The sequence below is a fragment of the Cnephaeus nilssonii genome (genome assembly GCF_951640355.1).
Source record: "Cnephaeus nilssonii genome assembly, chromosome: 14".
Classification (NCBI taxonomy): domain Eukaryota; kingdom Metazoa; phylum Chordata; class Mammalia; order Chiroptera; family Vespertilionidae; genus Cnephaeus; species Cnephaeus nilssonii.
The window spans coordinates 24,381,973-24,400,375 of record NC_137085.1 but is presented as its reverse complement, the minus strand read 5'-3'; the positions used below and the strand labels follow the sequence as shown (position 1 = coordinate 24,400,375).

Sequence of the window (18,403 nt, the reverse complement as noted above, 5' to 3'; positions counted from 1 at the left end):
ATTAGACTGATGTCCTTCCGGATGACCTTCCGGACAAAGCCAGGGCTGTGAGGGAACCCTGTGAGGTTCGCCCCGGGTGCCAGAGGGAAGCTGGTGCCAGCAGCCAGGGGAAGGAAGGCCTACTCTTGCACGAATTTCGTGCATCAGGCCTCTAGTTACCTTATAAAAGATCAGGGAGATAGCTATAGTTATTTGAGTTGAGATCCTATATATAGTGAGTAAGTATAACATAAAGCAGAATTATATACAGAGAACAAATTTAGATGAAAAAAATAATCTAATGTGGGTTGAAAAATGAGGGAAGATTACCAGGAGAGGTAATAATTTCAGAGTTCTTCCAAAAGCATATCAAAGAGAGGGAACAGCCTGTGCAAACTCAAAGAGACAAGAAAGCAAGAGATATTCAGGGGGAGAAAATGAGTGTGTGCATGTAGGTGTCAATCAACCCAACGCTCAGATTTTATCTGCTTGTGTTTGCAGAATCACTCTGCCTCCATGACCGAAGTTACCTGAGACGGCTGCTGTGTCACAACCTGTTTTTTTTTTTAATCACCCTCCAATTCGATACTTCAAGACACACAGTTACTCGATGTCAAACTGTGAAGACAAGTATTATGTTTATCTAGTTAGAGGCTAATGTTTTGTACATTTTTGTATGAGGAAGTGATGTAGCTTGCCCTGATTTTTTTTTTTTTTTTTTTTTTGGTCAGCTTTAATATATTTATGCCAGAATTTCAAACCAACAAAATTTTCTTCTTGTTCAAGTGTGCATTGAAGAACCAACCACATTTATTCAATGATTGATGTTGTTTTGTGATATTTGTACACAGATCTTTTCTCAGTTTTATAGACACAGAAATAAAATTAATATTAACAATTCACTTTAACCGTTTATTATCACAGTTGCTGCCTCCTCCAGAATTTTTGAATATTAATGAAAGTTAACTTTTGAGTTGCAGGGAGGACAGTGTTGGATAATGGCAAATCTCAAAATCAAATTGTACAGAAAGAAATATTACTTTCAAAAAGAACTTGGTGTTCTGATCTCTTGATGTGTCATTGCATTCTAAGTTAAAGTAATATATTAATGAAGTCACTTCGTTACACAAACAATTGGCAGAAAATCCTGAATTTGAGGGGTGTTGTTGGGATTATATGATTCTTTCTTAGACAATGGTCTCTCCCATCTTAGAAACTCAAGATGATTCTGGAACTATGCCCTTAGGCAGGCATGTGACACTAGCCTTCTTTCAAAAGCAGCCAGCACCAGCCTCCCCTGTCAACTCAATAGTTTTGTAATATCATATTGTATGGACTTTATATGAAAATGAATATTTTACAGTTTGCACAGTATTATTTTACAGAAAGGTTATCAGAGCATCTACAACCCAGAGCCCAGAGCAACAGCTTGATTTTGTGACTTTTAATTGTTCTAGAATTTTAACTGCATCTCATTTTTCTAGCATGGTGATAACCGATGTGAAACTCCTTTGAGAGAGGAGCTCCCTTGTCTGTACCTATCTGAATGTTTTCTTGACACTTCCATGTTGGCTCTTCTTACCTTTTTTTGTACATTTTTTTTTTCTAAAAAGAAAGGGAAAAAAAAGTTATCACAAAATGTATTCTGGCTCATGTCCTTTGTTTTAAGCTTCATCCACTGGGCAGAGGTATTGGAATTGTCACAATGACGTGACCTCGGTACACATTTATACTTTGCAGTTCCAAGCCTGCTGAGCTAAATCCTAAAAGAGGCTGCACATACAGCACCGATGTTAGAATCCAGGTCTGCCTGGCTCACAATTCCACTCTTCCCACTACATCAAGATACCTTCAATGCATTCAAAGGCTTTTTGTTTTCTCAAAAACAAAAACAAAAAGTTACCTGCTTAGATGGTTCAGGAGTGGTGTAGGTAAAAAAAAAAAGCATGTCATGAGAAGGATGGATTCTGTTTATGAGAAAGAACTTGCAAGCTTTGGGCTCTTATATAAGCTATCTACATGTAATGTTGCCCAATTTCAGACTGATTCATTTTCTAAACATATTTTAGGGTTTTTATTTTATAACAACAGTGAGAGTTCAACTCTATTTCATGCTCATGGAAAGACATTCTGGAAAATGCTGTCAGGCTGTACTAATTTTACATTACCAATTTCTTGCCTCAGTGAGAGGCCATTTAACTATTTAACTACCAGATGGTATTTTCAAGAACTTAAGTTGACAATTTGAGCATTAGCTTCATATTCTTCTCTCTGGTTTCAGTCTGGAAGGACCTAGTAGAAACGTCCCAAGCTCTCTAGCCACAGACCCCTATTTCCTGGCCTTTGGCTTTGGGTATATTGGTACACAATGGAGTCATGTTCCACAGGACACCACACTGAGGTACTTGGAACTAAGGGGCATGTCTGGGTTCACGTCGCTGGGACCCCTGTGCCAGTCTGATTCCTATCATTATGCCATGGCAACCTTGGTGTTGCCCCTCTGTAGCCCCAAGTTGCTTCACGGGCCTCACATTATCTTTCAAGCCTGCCAGTTGAGATTCACTTCTTAGGACTAGGGACCCCTCACATGGGCCTCCTACCAAAGCAAAGCCCCCTGTCTACATAGGACAAGTGGCCACTTAGCCTCAGGAAGAATGAATTCTGCAAAGATCTTTTCTTCCTCTTTTTAAGGAAAGCCCAGAGGAGCCTGAGAAGTCTGACTCATTGTGAGAGGGAAGTAGGAAGAAACAAAAGAAAGGCTAGTAAAGAGTGTTGATATAAGCAACCTCAGGAGACTATTAGCCCCTGAGGATAACTATGACATATTTCATTTCTTTGATTCAGTGCCCAGAACAGGGTTTGACACAGAGTAAACAGTTAAAATGTGTCACGTCTATGGATTACAGACTTCCTCCTCATTTGGCTGAAGGAGACCTAACTCACTTTGGACAAAAGAGAATTTGAATGGCTCCTAAAGGTATCTGAAAGATAAGTTTATTTAGATATGGGAATGATAAGGGTGAGGAGACTGCACTCAGCAGTTACGAACATGTGGGTGTCTCTTTCAGGAAGGCCTAAAGATCTCCCTGTTAGGCTGTGATCGGCAGAAGGGCTGTATGTTGCTCTACTGAATAAGAGAATGCAAACAGGCATAACCCCATACTCAGAAAGAGAGGGGGTGGGTATCGTTGGGATGATTTAAAGAGCAGAAGAGCGAGGAGTAGCAGTTTTGTTTCAAAAAGTTGACTTGATTTCCATATTATGTGCAACTACCAGAACCTCTCAAGGGTGCTAAATATCTTGGAAGCAGATTCATCAACTACTAGATGCCCTAGCTTGTTTTAAGGAGTATTTACATTAAAGCTGTTATACTATTTCTGCCCTGCTGCATTCAAGATGTGTACTAGAACTAGCCTGCCATTTCCTATCATCCCTGGTACTACCATGGGAGTTTTGTAATGAACACCAAACCGCTTACTTGCGTCTTTGTTCTTGATCCAGATGTCCCAGGATCGATGGATATATTTATTCCTTCGATAAGTATTTAATGAGCTTCTATTGTGTGCCAGGAATTATGCTAAGAACTGGGAATGTGCAGCAAAATAAATTGACCTACTTCTTACCCTCATGGAACTTAGAATCAAGTAGAAGAAAAGGAAAACAACCACAAGCCAATTGATATATAATTAGTGCTTTGAAGGGCGACCTGATTTAGATAGAAAAGGCTTCTTAAAAAAAAAAAAAGACATATATGTTAGAATGAGTAGGAAGTGACTAGACAGAAGCAGAGAAATGCATATGAGCCCAATGAAACAGCATGTGGGAAGGTCCTGGGGCAGGAAAGAGCTTTATGCATGTGAAGAAGTAAAGGGAAGCCAGAGTGACTGGAGGACAGTGAGAGGTATTTGATGATGCTGGTGAGCATGTTGGTGGCTTTGGAGACCTTGTTGTGGATTTTAGAACTTTCTCTAAATTTAGTTACAGGAAGCCCTTAGAAGACAGAAAGCCCTCAGTAAGCAAGAGAACAACATAATCTGGTTTATCTTTCTAAGAAATCCTTCTGAGCTGCTTCTGTGTGTAGAATGAGTTGAACAGAATCCAGAATGGAAAGGAGATGATCATTTAAGAGGTCACTGTATTGGACAAACCATGATTATGACTTGACTAGGGTAGTGGTAGTAATAATGGAGAGTGGGTTGGAAGGATATGAAAAACAGCAGGGAGCTAGACTCAACAGGATTTGAAGCTGGATTGGATGTGGTGAGATAACAGCTTTCAGTAACACTTTCTTTCTAGAGAAACTTTTCTAAATTTAACTCGCCTGCTTGGGAGTTACAATTACCACCACCACCCATCCGTATTTCCATAGCTTTTCATAGTAACTTTACCACAACTGGCGGGGCAGGGTGTCAAGACAAAGAAGGTGTGGTCTCTGATTCTACCTGATCACTCAGGCAGGATTCTCAGGACAAAAGTCACCACATGCCAGGTCTGAACCTCAGCCTTGCAGGGCTGAAACCAGGCTCTGAGCTCCTCAAAGATGACCAGTTTTTTATGAAGGACTCTTACCTATTGAATGTAGCAGGATAACCCATTTCTCTGCATAAATATTTTCTAATACTAATATGAACCTCCTAATGAGCCTCTCTATCCCACTGAGTAGAGGCGGAAAAAATAAACTTAATTTGCCAATTAAGTGTATTTGCCTCTCCTCCAATTAATCCAGTCTCATAATGGTAAAATCAGTCCCTTTGGGGGACATTAACACTTTACTTCTCTTCACATTATTTTTGTAATAATCCTAAACCTCCCCAAAGCAAGTAAATAGCACGGGGTGGGGGTGAAGGTGGGGGTGGGGGTGGAGGACGGAGCAAGGGAATGCTGAGAGAAATGCATGTAAATACATTTAAAATATTATCTCTAACACATCATAACCTAAACTAAAAAAAACATTTATTAATTGATGGTAGAATCATTTCTCTCTAGTGTCCAGAATTTGACATTCCTTACCCACACCCCATCTTGTAATTGAGTTGTCTAGAGAGCCATTTTATTAGTTAAAATGTTGTTAGGTGAGCATGAAATCCCAGCAAAAAATAAAATAAAATAGTGTATATGGATATTTCAATAAGCCCTGGGAAAAGCTTACTATACAGCCCTGGTCCTATGGCCAGCATGACTTTTCTCTGGTTTTCCTCAACTGGTGGGTTTTCTTCTTCTCTGTCCCAGTTTTTCTTATTCAGGACAATGCTGAACACTCACTGGACCTTTCTCACTGAGGTCAGAACACACCTCTGTTGGGGAGGCTTTATCTTTCTGTGTGTGTGGTAATATCCAAGTATTTGCAAAGGCCCTGTGTCTTTGGACTAGGAGAAAGTCTGTCTTTTATGTAAGAGACTTTACGTAATACTTTTTTTTTAACTACCAAAGTCTGTCTTTTACTATTACATGCTGAGCCAATCAAACTAAGAAATTATAAGGACACTTACCACATCCAGCCTCAATTATAGTGGAAGCCATATCAGAAAAGCTACGGCAACCTGGGTAGATACTGCTGTCAGCTGGGTGAAATAATAGTTACATGAGTCTTGGGAAAAGACTAATCCTATTGTAAACTTATCTCTACTTATGTGAGTTTGGTAAAGTAAACTCTCCACAGCTTAATTAACACAGCAATAAAATGGAAATATTTTAGTGTCTCCCTATGCTGTGATGGGTCATTTTATGTCAGCCTAACTGAACTACCAGGTGCCCAGACATTTGGTCAAACATTATTCTGGGTATGTCTGTGAGGGTGTTTTGGATGAGATTAACTTCTTGAATCAGTAGACGAGTATATTGCTTCCCCTAATGTGGGTGGGCCCCATCCAATGAGTTGAAAGTGGACTAGGATGAAAAGGCTGACGTTCCTTCTGGTAAGAAGGAACACCCCCTGCCTGGCTGTTGGAGCTAGGACATTGGTTTTTCCCTGCCTTCACACTCAGATGAAGCATTGGCTCTTGGACGTGAGCCTGCCAGCTTTCAGACTGGAACTTACATAGTGGCTCTCGTGGTTTTTAGGCCTTCAGACTAGACTTACATCAGCTTTCCTCGGTTCCAGCTTGCAAATTGCAGCTCTTGGGACTCCTCAGCTTCTACAGTTGCATGAGCCAATTCCTTACAGTAAATGTATTTCTCTGTATACATTCTGTTGCTGTTGTTTCTTTGGAGAACCCCAGCTAATACAGATTCGGGTACTGACTGGTTGGTACACTAACAAATGTAAGATCACCTAGTTGCTCTTAATGAAGACAAAGTGAAGAAGAAAAGGCTGAACTCGGGGATTTTAATTCCAAGCTTATGTGCCCCATAAATGATGTGAAAGCCTCTATGTGTGCTCTGAAGAATATCCTTATCTCCTCTAGCCACAGGGCTGAGATTGCTAAAAATCAAACTCAGAATCTTATTTTGTGATTGGCTGAATTACAGTGCAAGTTGAACTCCCAGCCTCACCAGGTGCTCACTGTTGAAGTGAGACCATTGAATGGGCAAGGTACACCAGAAGTTAATGTGAGAATTAAATCAGGTAACTAACTCGTGAAAAGCCTTTAGCAGAGTTTTTAGTACACAGTAAACATTCAATAAGCATTTTTGTGTCTGCGTTTCTGTAAAATAAGTGGCTTATTTTCAGCTCTTCTCCACTCAGGAAGTGACTCTATTCACCATAGATTTCACTTCTTACTATCCCACAAAGAAAATGCAACACAGTCACCTCTCACTACAATACCTAATCCTCAGGTTATGCATATTATGTGAGCTTACAAAATTTTAAGAGTCAAATAAATACATTCAAAATGGTTATTGATTTTTCATTCCTCTCACTCAATTTTCTTTTTAAAATGTTGGCTGTGCAATTTATCCTACTATACCGCCTCAGTCCAGATCAAGGGAGAAGTGTCCATGATCCTGATAGTCTTCAGTACAAATAACAGACAAGCCCACAGTCAGTAGCTTAAACAAATAAGGAAATTTATTGGATCCAATAACAAAAAATCCCCAGTCATGGTTAAAACATGACAATGAAACAATAGGTTGGCAAGCTTTAGAGATAAAGAAAATTCAGAGACTGGGAGGGTTGACAGGTCTAGAATTATTTGTGTATTAAGAGGCACATAAACTGTTGTCTTTTGTCTAACCACCATAGAAAGGGAATCTGACATGGTAAAAAATCACTGAGACTCACATATGCACATAAATAGAAAAATAACAAGTGTTCCACTTATTAATTTAAACCAAAAGGACTTCTGCAGTCAGCCAAAGGATACATGGAAAGAGGGAATAGCTTGGAGAATCAAAATGTCTGGACAAGTCAGTTCAGGAGTAATCTTTGTCCATAGGTTATAGAAAACACTTGAAATGTGGTTTCTCCAGAACACTCCCCCCAGCTTTCATTTGTTATGAAGATTATTAAGGAAAATAGGAAAAGCAAGTGGGCAAACCATGCTGTTGGGCAATTCAATAGCCCTTGTTAGTAATGGATCTCATTTTTGTTCACTGTCCACCAAATGGACATGTTCTTCAATGGATGCTTGGCTCATCCCCATGAGTAGTAAATCTTGATTGTCTAAGATGTTATGGTGGTCTCATTTTCCATGCCTGTGATTGTTTTAGGCATGAACATGTGATCATTTTTGGCCCATAGAATATCAAGCAAAATAAAACAGAAATAATAGACCCACCCCTGGTCACATTTTGATGAACTCTCAGAACACTAAGAACCAACAGAAAATTGTAAAAAGCTTTCAAGGAAAGAAGAAAAAACCCCACAAAGGAGTAACAATCAGACTTCTCATTGACAACCATGATGCCAAAATAAAAAGACCAGAGGACTGAGGGAAAATAATTGTTAACATCAAATTCTATATGAAAAGTTCAGATGACAGTCTGAGCCCTCCATTGCAAATTTTTCATGCAACTAGGTTGTGAAGAAACCAGGTCAGTTGGTAATCAACTTGTAAAGAGACCACGTCATGGAATGACCCACAATCTGGGTTTGTTTGACTGTCTCTTTGTAAGTGCCATTTAATTCGTTCTCTAGCCAACACATTAATTAATAAGACATTTGATCTAAAGGCTTAAGTTCAGATTCAACATTGTTGTTAGAGGTAGTTCTGGGCACTCTACCTTACATCTCATCATGAAGCACACAACATCAAATTGACCATTGTTAGAGATGCTAACTTTGATGGGAAAGTTCAGGTGGTGACAGTCTGATCTCTCCATTGCAAAGTGACATCGTTCCTCTCCCCTCTTTTTTATAACCAGCAAGTGATCTGTAGGATGAGTCTTTGTGCTTTATTAAAACTACTCTTGGGTTTAAGGGGTGAGGGGTGTGGGGGAAGAGAGATCAATTAGAAGCTATTTAGAAATTAACAAAATGAGAACTACTGAATATCAAGAAGCCAGAAAAATAAACACAAAAAGGGCAGAAGGAATGCATTTATTTTAAATAAACAGAAATTTATGAATCAGATTTGACTGATAACCAAACCAAAAGCTATTCTTAGAAAAGATCACTAAAATAGGCAAGTATTTGGTAAGTCAAACTAAGAGGAAAAGGAGACAGCACGTAAATAAACAACAGGGAATATGTGAAAAAATATAAGCGAAAAATGTGTTCTAGAAAATATGGGTGAAATTCTTTTTTTTTCTTTTTAATTTCTTTATTGATTGAGGTATTACATATTTGTCCTCATCCCCCCATTACCTTCCCAACCCTGCCCCCCCCATGGGTGAAATTCTGAGAAAATATAATGACCAGGTTGGCTTCACAATAAATTTAAAAACCCAAATTAGTCAATATGAAGTATTCATCTATTAAAGTTAGATGAATAAACAAAATTAGTTCATTAATGAATGTAATTCACCATATTAACAGATTGAAGGAGGAAATAATTATGAAAATAATAATAGCTAACTCATAAAAATTGCTGTGCACCAGGCACTTTCTAAGAGCTTGAAATATATTAACTCATTTAATTTCAATAAATGCTACAAAAGCACTTGATTAAATTCAACCCCATTCCTGATTAAAATTGTAATAAAAATATATTTTAGGAATAAAAAGAAGCATCCTATTCTAAAAAAAAAATTAAAGTATCAACTGGAAATCTATAGCAAGCATTACACTTGATAGTGATATTAGAACTTTGCATATCAAATGTCAGAAACTCAACTCAAAATAGTTTAAACAGAAAATGTATTTCTACAAGTAACTTGGACATTCCAGGGAATTTACCTAGATTGGCAATACCCGGATTCAAGGTATCCCTAACTGGGGTACAAAAGATTATTCAGTTTGCAGTGAAATAGCAACATTTCCTGGTGCATATAAACTAACATTCCATTTACAAAAATTCCAAGTACATACAAATTCGTCATAAATACTTCAGAGGCACCTATGCCCTAGTCCTTTGCTTTCGTCCGGTTTTCTTGCAGTTCATTCAAGGTGACTGTGAAGAGAGCAATCAGAAGGGCCCCTCTCCTCACCACATCCCGGCCTCATCCTCCTTTTTCTCTCCCTCCTCCATCTCGGCCTCAGCCCTTGCTCAGAGCTGGCTTCTGGTTTGAGTGAGGTGTTGCCTGAAGAATTTCTGGATCTCTCCCCAGGCGTGCTCCTGGGCTGCCGCATGCGCAGCAGGGTCCCCTCCCCAGAGCAGGGGTTGAGAAATGGAGTAATTCCGGGAACTGGCAATGGGGTGATTCCGGGAAGCGGAAGCGGAAACAGAGTAAATACGGGAAGCATAGCACAGGGGTGCATAGGGCGGCTCTAGAAGGTGGCCTGCCCCGGGGTAGACCAGCATCCTTCCATTGCTTCTCCCGTGGCTCTGCAGCTGCGCCAGGGCCTGCTCAGCATGCTCTTTGCTATTGATTGATTGGTCATCCTCTCCTATAACGAAGAGGATCTGACCCCGGGCCTTTTCAACAGGAAACACGCTCCGCTGATTCAGCTCCTCCCGGGGGTCCCCCCTGAAGTGGCGGAGGCTCACAGCCCCGGAGACGTGCACCTGCATGCGCTCCAGAAACGCGGGGATGGGTGACATCACCAGACCCCTGTACCTGAACGGGAAGTCATAGACGGCATTAGGCCCGTTGATGCAGACGGCGGCTACCACCTGCTGCAGGAAGCAGGCCATGGCCAGCCCGATCTCGGCACCTTTGCTCACAGAAAGCACTCCGATGCCTGGCCCTCGGATCTGAAACACAAAATGAAGGGAACCCGTGGCAGGCCGTCCACTGAGAAGCCGTGCCGCAGGCCACGAGCTAGTGTGACGGGCATTAGAACAAGTGAGTGGGAGTCCTGGCACTCGGGGTCACCAGCTTTTGTGACTGAGAACACTACCCACCTCCCTCTCTAAGCCTATTGTCTTGGGGGAGGGGGGGTGATAGTATTACCTACCTTGCCGGATTGTTATTGAAGCTCAGAGGAAACAATAGAAATAAAAACTCTTTATCAGCCCTGGCTGGCTTGGCTCAGTGGATAGAGCGTTGACCTGTGGACTGAGGGGTCCCAGGTTCGATTCCAGTCAAGGGCATGTACCTTGGTTGCGGGCACATCCCCAGTGGGAGGTGTGCGGGAGGCAGCTGATCAATGTTTCTCTCTCATCGATATTTCTAACTCTCTATCCCTCTCCCTTCCTCTCTGTAAAAAATCAATAATATATATATATATTTTTAAAAACGCTTTATCAAAGGCAGAGTTCTATAAAAGCCTGAAGGATCTAATACGCCAGCTGCAATCTACATCCTAAAAGCAGAGGCAGGGAAGCTTTCTGAAGAATCAAATTCTTTTCTCCAGCTAGGAAAAGAAGTTTCCTGGGTTCTTTCAACTATTATGTCAGTGTGGTTCCTATTTAAATAGCATGTTACAGCTACAGAGGTTTTGCATGTCCATTAACCCAAAGGCTAATCCTAAGGAGGAAAGACTTGGATTCTACCGACAGGTGAATTTCAGAACCCCGTCCAACAGGAAAAGCAGTAGGTCAGAGGAGTGGGTCCTTCCTTCTGTGATAGGCTGAGGGAGCCGAGGGGAGGAAAGAGTCTGAGAGACAAGGGAGGAAAGGACCAGCATCTGAATAGACAACAGCACAGACAATGCCACCTGGTATGTTATTTTGCTCACAATTTTATTGCCAACACCTTTCTGTCCTCAGAATCACCTGATAAAACATTGAAGAGCCCGTTGTAAATAAAAAAGCAAGCACTTTAAATACAAGAAGTCTTGGCTTTTTGCCCATTGAAAATAATCACAATATTTCCACCCTTTTTTTCTTGTCTTCTTCATGCCAGTAAGCACTAAGCTGATCTCTGATCAATCCCACAGTCCCCTGGCGTAGATATGAGCATCAATCCTACAAGGTAGATAACAGCATTCCCATTTTAACTGTAAACTGTTGTACTATGCCCAAGTTTAAACAGACTGGTAAAATGATCAGAACAGACATGTGTGATTTTCTTTTTTTGTTTGTTTTTTGTCTTTTGCTATAAGGGTGCAAGGTAAAATGAAAATTATTTAAATACCTTGGGATGAGCTAGTAGCAAGTTGGCAGCTTCCTCAAAGTATTCCAGGTCCACCTCCTGCAGTAGCTTGGGCAGGTCTTCATAGGCAAAGTATGCCAATGCCAGGACTGCAAAGCCATGGGCAGCCAGCAGGCTGGCTCGGAATTCAATTAGACCCCCCACACCCCCAAACAAATCCATGATTCCCGGGAAAGGGCCTTCCCCTGAGAACAACAAAGAGAGGAGAGAATGAGATTAGAAAGAGGGAGAAGAGGGTCAAGCAGAGAGCACAGGCAGAGCAAAATGAATTCCACCTTCCCACACAAACACGCAAGGGCAAGTTCGTTTTAATAGATCGTGGGAAAATACTAGTTCGTTTTAATAGATCGTGGGAAATACTTCCATGCTCTTTAATTTCGTTTTTATTTCCATCAACACTGTTTTCTCTACCACCAACGATCAGTCTCACCTGGAGGGAGAAAAAGGGCTCCCCGCACGCGGCCTTCTCGGATGGGCACCCGCTGCGTCCCCGGGCGGCTGAACCAGCGCTGCACCACCTGGCTGGCCCGGGGCTGAGCCGGGGCTGGATCTTGGGAGCAAACTGAGTCGTATAAGTCCAGAGTGACCAAAAAGGGGCTGTTCACATCCCTCTTCAGCAGCCTCCCAAAAGGCCTCTCAGGCTTCAGAGACCAGAAGAGGCCCATGGGATGGACCCCCACGTAGTCGCCTCCCACTGAAGGAGCCTGCTTCAGGTCCAGCTCCCCAGCTGCGTCAGCCCTGTAGAAGGCTTTGGACTGGTAGAGGTTTCCCTTCTCATCCTTCAGAGATGCCGTGAGGGTCACCAGCTGCAACGGAGGCAGGCCTGTCGCTCGGATGTGCACGGGCTCATCCGAAAGGGCACTGGCTGGGGTGGCTGTCAGCTGGAACATTGGCGACTGGCCTGCAGTGGAAGAGGAGGCTTTGGGTTGGAGAAAATTCCAAGGAAAGGGTCCAGACCAGGCTTATGTGAGGTCCAGCCAAGTTAGATTTCCGGAGACAGTGCAAGGTCTGCAGAACATTTGGAGGAGGAAGTGTCCATTATCCTCATTTAAATAGGAGGAAACAGGTTAAGTAACACATTCAAAGTCTCATAAATAATTAATAGTAGAACTGGAAATTCAAGCTGGGTCCAACACCACAGCCTCCTGTCTAATCCATTATATAACAGTGTGTTAAATCTTAGTTGTGTGGTGTTAAGTAAGTTGAGCTTTAATTCCTCAGTTGAGATAATACCCACGGGGCCAGTTTCAGAGGGTGTTTGTTAGAACCCAAAGGTGCATGAGGAAGGGCTTAGAGGAAGGATCAGTGCTGCTTTTCAGCCCCGGCCTCCCTGGGCTACAGGCACATAAACACAGAATATACTGTGGTGTGTTTACTTTCTGTCTCTAACCTCTCCCTGCCCTTGTAAATCTGACCTCCCGCTCTTTCACAGTTCCTATTATTGGTTCTTTTTAAGGGAAAATAAAACTTTATGATCCTGTCTCAATGTTGTTTGTAGTAAAGAGACTATAATGTATATTTGATCAGCCATTTCTTACTCTGCTCAATTATGAGGAAAATTGGGGGTGTTCCTTTCTTATCTTCCTACCTTCCTTTTCTTTCTTTCTTTCTTTCTTTCTTTCTTTCTTTCTTTCTTTCTTTCTTTCTTTCTTTCCTTTTCTTTTCTTTTCTTTTCTTTCCTTCCTTCCTTCCTTCCTTCCTTCCTTCCTTCCTTCCTTCCTTCCTTCCTTCCTTCCTTTCTCTCTCTCTCTCTCTTTCTTTCTTTCTTTCTTTCTTTCTTTCTTTCTTTCTTTCTTTCTTTCTTTCTTTCTTTCTTTTCTTTCTCTCCTTCCTTCCTTTTTTCAAATCCTCATGTCTCAAAGGATTTGAACCTGTTTACAGATAAACAAATACAGAGTGAAATAAAAATACAATAGGGACCTGGGAAAATAGGAACTAGAATCAGAGGCATTGATAAAAGAAAACCTGGAGCATGAAAAGTAGCTCATTTTGTGGGCTATGAGTTTGGCACTGAATTCGTGCAAGCCTTGGGAAAAAAGGCAACCTGGTCGGTTTTGTTGTTCTAATTATTCTCATAGAAACAGTTACCACTTCCTCAGGGGAAAGAAAAGAGTGAGGTCTTTCCAAAATTTAGCTCTGGAAAAAAAAAATCTCCTATGAGACTCTGACATAGGTATGGAGTGCGAGGGTTTTTCCAATAATATTGTAGCAGTAGGTGTCCCCTCAAAAAGTTTGATTCTCCAAGGGATCCTTAATTTTTTATGGGGGAATATGAATTCAAGACGTTTAGGGCTAGATTTGTGAGAAGAAAAGCCTTGAGAAAATAAACTGGCGGACAGAAAAGGGGCTCTTGATGTCCAGTGCTTCACTGTGGAAAGAGAGTCATTGGAGGAAGGCGATGGTCAAGAGGAAAGTGATTTTCTGCAAAGACCTCATTCCCTCCCAACCTGATCTCCTATCGACAACCAGCATTACTGGCCATTTTGTGTAAGCCTAAACTCTTGGACCATTTGAGTTAATTGAATAATTGTGAATGTTTTTTCTCAATACCCGGAAAGTTCTTAACAGAAGAAGGTGGCATCAGTGCAGACTTCATGGGTCTTTCATTCATGTTAGTGAGATGGGACAATATTTTTAAAAATCCCATGTCCCATGCAACATTTTGATGCTCTGTGGGTATTTTCTGATCTGATCCTTCCTGTAACCCTCTATATCAACTGTTTCCTTTGTCTCCGTCCCCCCCCCCCCCCCCGCAAAAAAAAAAAAAAAGAGATCGTAAAGAAAGGATCAGTGATTTCCCCTGTTTTACAAATCCATTCCCAGGTCTTCTTGGTACTTTCTTTCTCAAAACTTCTATACAAAGTATTGACTCTAACAGATTTTATCTTCAAGTTGAATTAATTTGAATTGTTTCCGTACCCACTCTCCAGCAGGCATCCTGCCTCTGTTCTGATCCCCTCAAGTGAACTACAAACTCCTCAAGGGCAGGAACAATATGCTAAAACTTGGAGGATCCTATTGATACTCATGTATCATACCATGTACATGCTTAGGAGCTATGAGATTCATAATGTGCAAGAAAATAATAACACTAGAAATGTAATAAAAGTACTCTACTTAAATAGTGCTTTTGTAATAATATAAGATGTTGAAATTTCTTCTCAAAACCTGATTCCTCTTTATCTGAGAATTGCTCCCCGAAAAGCCCAGAAAATAACTCTCAGTACCTACCTTTATACCATGTGACCTCAACCCTAGGTTCATTGTGATTGGATCAGGTCCAGATACGTGATTCTAGATGTGCCAGGGTGTTCTCCTCCCACCAATTTAGAATTGAAACTCAGAGATCACTGGTCACTCTATCAGGGTCAGGACAAAAGGTGAGGCAAAAGGGCATCTAGGTAGCAAAATGTATTGGCATCGCCAAGCCCCTCAAGTTCTGAAAGTTTGGATCCCAGGAGCCTCTCTTGCCTCATCCTAGTGCTGGTCCTGGACTCTGTATGTGGCTAACTTCCCAACATTCAGAAGCTTTACCCAGGTAATCACAGAAAGCCTGTCTTGGGGTGGAGTGTGGGAGTGTGAGGAGAGAGGGACAGAGACAGAAATGAGATGGTTTTTATCTTGAGAAACCCCTGTTCCAGAACAGCGCAGCACTTTCCACCTCACTCCCCCAGCCCTTCAGGGCAGAGCTGCAGGCTCTATGACCATTTTGCTGCAGGCTAGAGTAGCTTCTCACCACAAGGTCTGGCCCAACTGTGTGGAAGTCATCGGGCTGCTTTTGTTTCAGAGCTGCCCTTTGGGGGTGTGAGACAAGGACCCCGAGAGCCGCCACCTTTAGCTACGCTTATAAGTAATAGGTTGTCTGAATCTAAACAAGGCTTATTATTTCTTTATCAGCTGCATCTCTCTGTTTTAGCCACATGCAGCTAATCAAATTTTAATTCATTAAAAATAAAATTTGAAATTTAATGCCTCACTCACACCGCATTTTAACTGCTCAGTAGGCACAGTTAACTAGTGGCTACTGCCTTGGACAATGTATATATAGACCATTTTCATCACTCTAGAATATTCTATTGGATAGCACTACTCTAGATTATAAATTATTCCTCAAGGGCAGGAATTATACCTTGTTCCACACTCTATTCCTTGATTCCTAAAATCGTGCCTGGCACATATTAATTACTCGGTAAATGTTTGAGGAATTATAATTTTTTTAAATGATAGGTAAGAGAGAAAATAAAATAAAATTGAGTGAAATTTCTCCGAGAGAATGAAGAAGAATAGAAACCCAGTTGAATTTTGATGTACTACTACTGAAGTTGGGAGACTCCTCAAAGTCCAACATAAAATTGCCAGGCTTCCCCACTTGTTTGCAGCAGAAAGCAGAACCCTGCACACTGCAAAGTGTGAATGAAACCAAGGATACGAAGCAACCAGAGGCCAAGAACCCACAACTGAGCCGCCGCCCACCGGGTTAGCCTTGTTGTTGGAGAGGGAGCCCTCAGCAATAGGGATACAACCTGATAGGGGCTGAGAGCTTAAAGCCACATTGGTGAGCTGGTTCCAGACCCCCACATTCCCCGGGGAAAATGGATCAAGTCTATGCCCGCCAGGAGAACTCGACTTTTCAGAGGAAGGGCAGTTAAAAACTGGCCAAACACCAACACACAAAAAATAAAAGAGAGCCGAAGGTCACCCATAGAAGTTAACATTCCTAATGAAGAAACAACAATTTCATTCCCTTTAGGAGCCTAATGCCTTTCTTTCTTCATCAGGAGCACGTCCTCCCCCTCCTTCCAAGCAAAAAAATCCTAAAAACAATGTCTTGAGTCAAGAAACAATCTCTCCATGAATTCACGTGAACTGGACCCTGATTTTTGCAGCCAAGTATTTCGGATCAATAAACCCTCACGGATATGAATCGATGGGCCCTCTGAGAACTGCGCTACCTGCTGAGATGAGAGAAACACACACAGCACAATGAAGGCAGCCTTCCCAGGTGCCCTGCCACTGAAACCAGAAAGCAGACCATTCTGCCCACGCCGGGACAGCCCTGCTTCCCCAAACACTCACCCTGAATTCCGCTGCAGGAAGCAGTCAGGAGCAGAATGCTTGCACTGGACTGCAAGCACTGGGCACTTGCCTGTGGCCCGCTAATTTGTATCGTTCAAAACACGCCAGCCTTCTGTTCAAAGGTCAAATTGTCTCCCCAGAAACAGCAAGCAGCACTTTCGTTTTAAGGCCCCAGTAGGCGGCAGGGCTGGGCAGAGGCTGTTGAGCAGCTGTGCCTTTCAGTGCAGAAGTTTTATAAAGGAGTCTCATATTTCATCACACAGCTCTGGTTTTCGGTCCTTGACTCCACCTCTCAACTCCCAGCTCTAGTCTCCTTTGCTTCAGTTCCTTCTGGATCTTCTCCTCTAAGTCTGTGGCCTCTTAGGCAGCTGCCTTTTTGGTGGCTTTTAAAAAGATGAATCCCAAATATCCATCTTCAGAGCAGTGTGGGTTTCAGACTCCCTGGAAATATTGGGGGGTTGGGGGGGGGGGGACACTTTGTAAAGTATGTGATTAAAGTATATGATAACCACTATGGGGTACACCTGAAACCAGTACAAAACATTAACTGCAAAGTGTAATTAAAAAATAAATTTAATTTGGAGAGGGTTCAGGCTGGGCTGAGGGACACCGCCCCCCCCCCCTCCCCAGTGAATTAATTTTGTGCACTAGAGGCCTGGTGCACAAAATTAGTGCACTGGGGGGGGGGGTGTCCCTCAGCCCAGCCTGTACCCTCTCCAATCTGGGACTGCTGGCTCCCAACCGCTTGCCTGCCTGCCAGCCTGATCACCCCCTAACCACTCCCCTGCCAGCCTGATCTACACCTAACTGCTCCCCTACCGGCCTGATCACCCCCAACTGCCCTCCCCTGCAGGCCCGGTAACCCCCAACTGCCCTCCCCTGCTGGCCTGATTGCCCACAACTTCCCTCCCCTGCCGGCCATCTTGTGGCAGCCATCTCTGACCACATGGGGACAGCCATCTTGTGCAAGGGTATGAGGGTCAATTTGCATATTACCTCTTTATTATATACCCGTGGTCGGCAAACTGCAGCTCGTGAGCCACATGCGGCTCTTTGGCCCCTTGAGTGTGGCTCTTCCACAAAATACGACGGCCTGGGCGAGTCTATTTTGAAGAAGTGGCGTTAGAAGATGTTTAAGTTTAAAAAATTTGGCTCTCAAAAGAAATTTCAATCGTTGTACTGTTGATATTTGGCTCTGTTGACTAATGAGTTTGCCGACCACTGTTATATACGATAGCCCTGGTGGTGTGTCTTAGCTGGCTGGTGACATCCAGTGCACCAAAAGGTGGCCAGTTCAATGTTGCGCTTTCACATCAGAGTTTCTCTCTCAGTCTCTCCCTTCCTTTTTCTCTCTCTCTTTAAAAAAAATTAATAAAAACTTAAAAAAAAATTTTTTTTTAAAGAATAGACTTTCTAGATGAGTATGCCAAAGATTCCTGAACCTTGCACCCAGGGATTCTGACTTAATGGGTCTGAGGTAAGGTTCTGAGATCTGTACTTTGAATGGATGCTATTCCATATCTGTTTGCAAACCACTCTTCCAAGTAACAACAGAAGCCCTCCTGGTGCAGAAATGCCTCCCATAGAACCTCTGAAATCTGCCCGTTGTTAACTCACTCAATATCCATTGTCATAATGTACAAATGCCCCAACCTACAGATTATAGTCTGTGCTTCCAGGTTCTGAATTTCTCAAGGGCGGGGACCTTGTCTTTTAATTTTTGCTTATTTTGCAGCCAGTGAGGTGTAGTTGAGAGACCATTGATCTCTGG

At 42.3% G+C, this 18,403-nt stretch overlaps 2 protein-coding genes across 4 annotated transcripts in view; one reads left to right on the top strand and one right to left on the bottom strand.

Moving 5' to 3' along the window:
* Positions 1–1,540, top strand: part of PLPPR1 (phospholipid phosphatase related 1) — a 193,531-nt gene extending 191,991 nt beyond the window's left edge. For both annotated transcript variants that reach the window (XM_079790737.1, XM_079790736.1), the window contains exon 8: positions 481–1,540. In XM_079790737.1, the coding sequence (XP_079646863.1) occupies positions 481–513 (33 nt within the window). In that variant the 3' untranslated portion in view covers positions 514–1,540. The remainder of the gene's footprint in view (positions 1–480) is intronic.
* Positions 1,541–8,755: 7,215 nt separating this feature from the next.
* On the bottom strand, positions 8,756–16,763 carry BAAT (bile acid-CoA:amino acid N-acyltransferase). 2 transcript variants are annotated; one of them, XM_079789931.1, is made up of 4 exons: positions 16,633–16,763; positions 11,987–12,457; positions 11,539–11,741; positions 8,756–10,214 (listed from the first exon to the last, which is right to left on the bottom strand). In XM_079789931.1, the coding sequence occupies exons 2-4, from the start codon at positions 12,444–12,446 to the stop codon at positions 9,567–9,569; spliced, it is 1,311 nt and encodes a 436-aa protein (XP_079646057.1). In that variant the 5' UTR covers positions 12,447–12,457; positions 16,633–16,763; the 3' UTR covers positions 8,756–9,566. The 2 variants fall into 2 exon arrangements, with proteins under 2 accessions (XP_079646057.1, XP_079646058.1); XM_079789932.1 differs by having other exon boundaries at positions 11,987–12,564; positions 16,633–16,749.
* Between the last annotated feature and the right edge of the window lie 1,640 nt (positions 16,764–18,403).

Coding starts and splice junctions, on each gene's coding strand:
- BAAT (XM_079789931.1), bottom strand. CDS start 12,446: ATGTTCCAGCTGACAGCCACCCCAGCCAGTGCCCTTTCGGATGAGCCC. Junction 11,742..11,986: donor AGCCCTTTTTCTCCCTCCAG/GTGAGACTGATC, acceptor TGTTGTTCTCAG/GGGAAGGCCCTTTCCCGGGA. Junction 10,215..11,538: donor TGCTACTAGCTCATCCCAAG/GTATTTAAATAA, acceptor TTTGTGTTTCAG/ATCCGAGGGCCAGGCATCGG.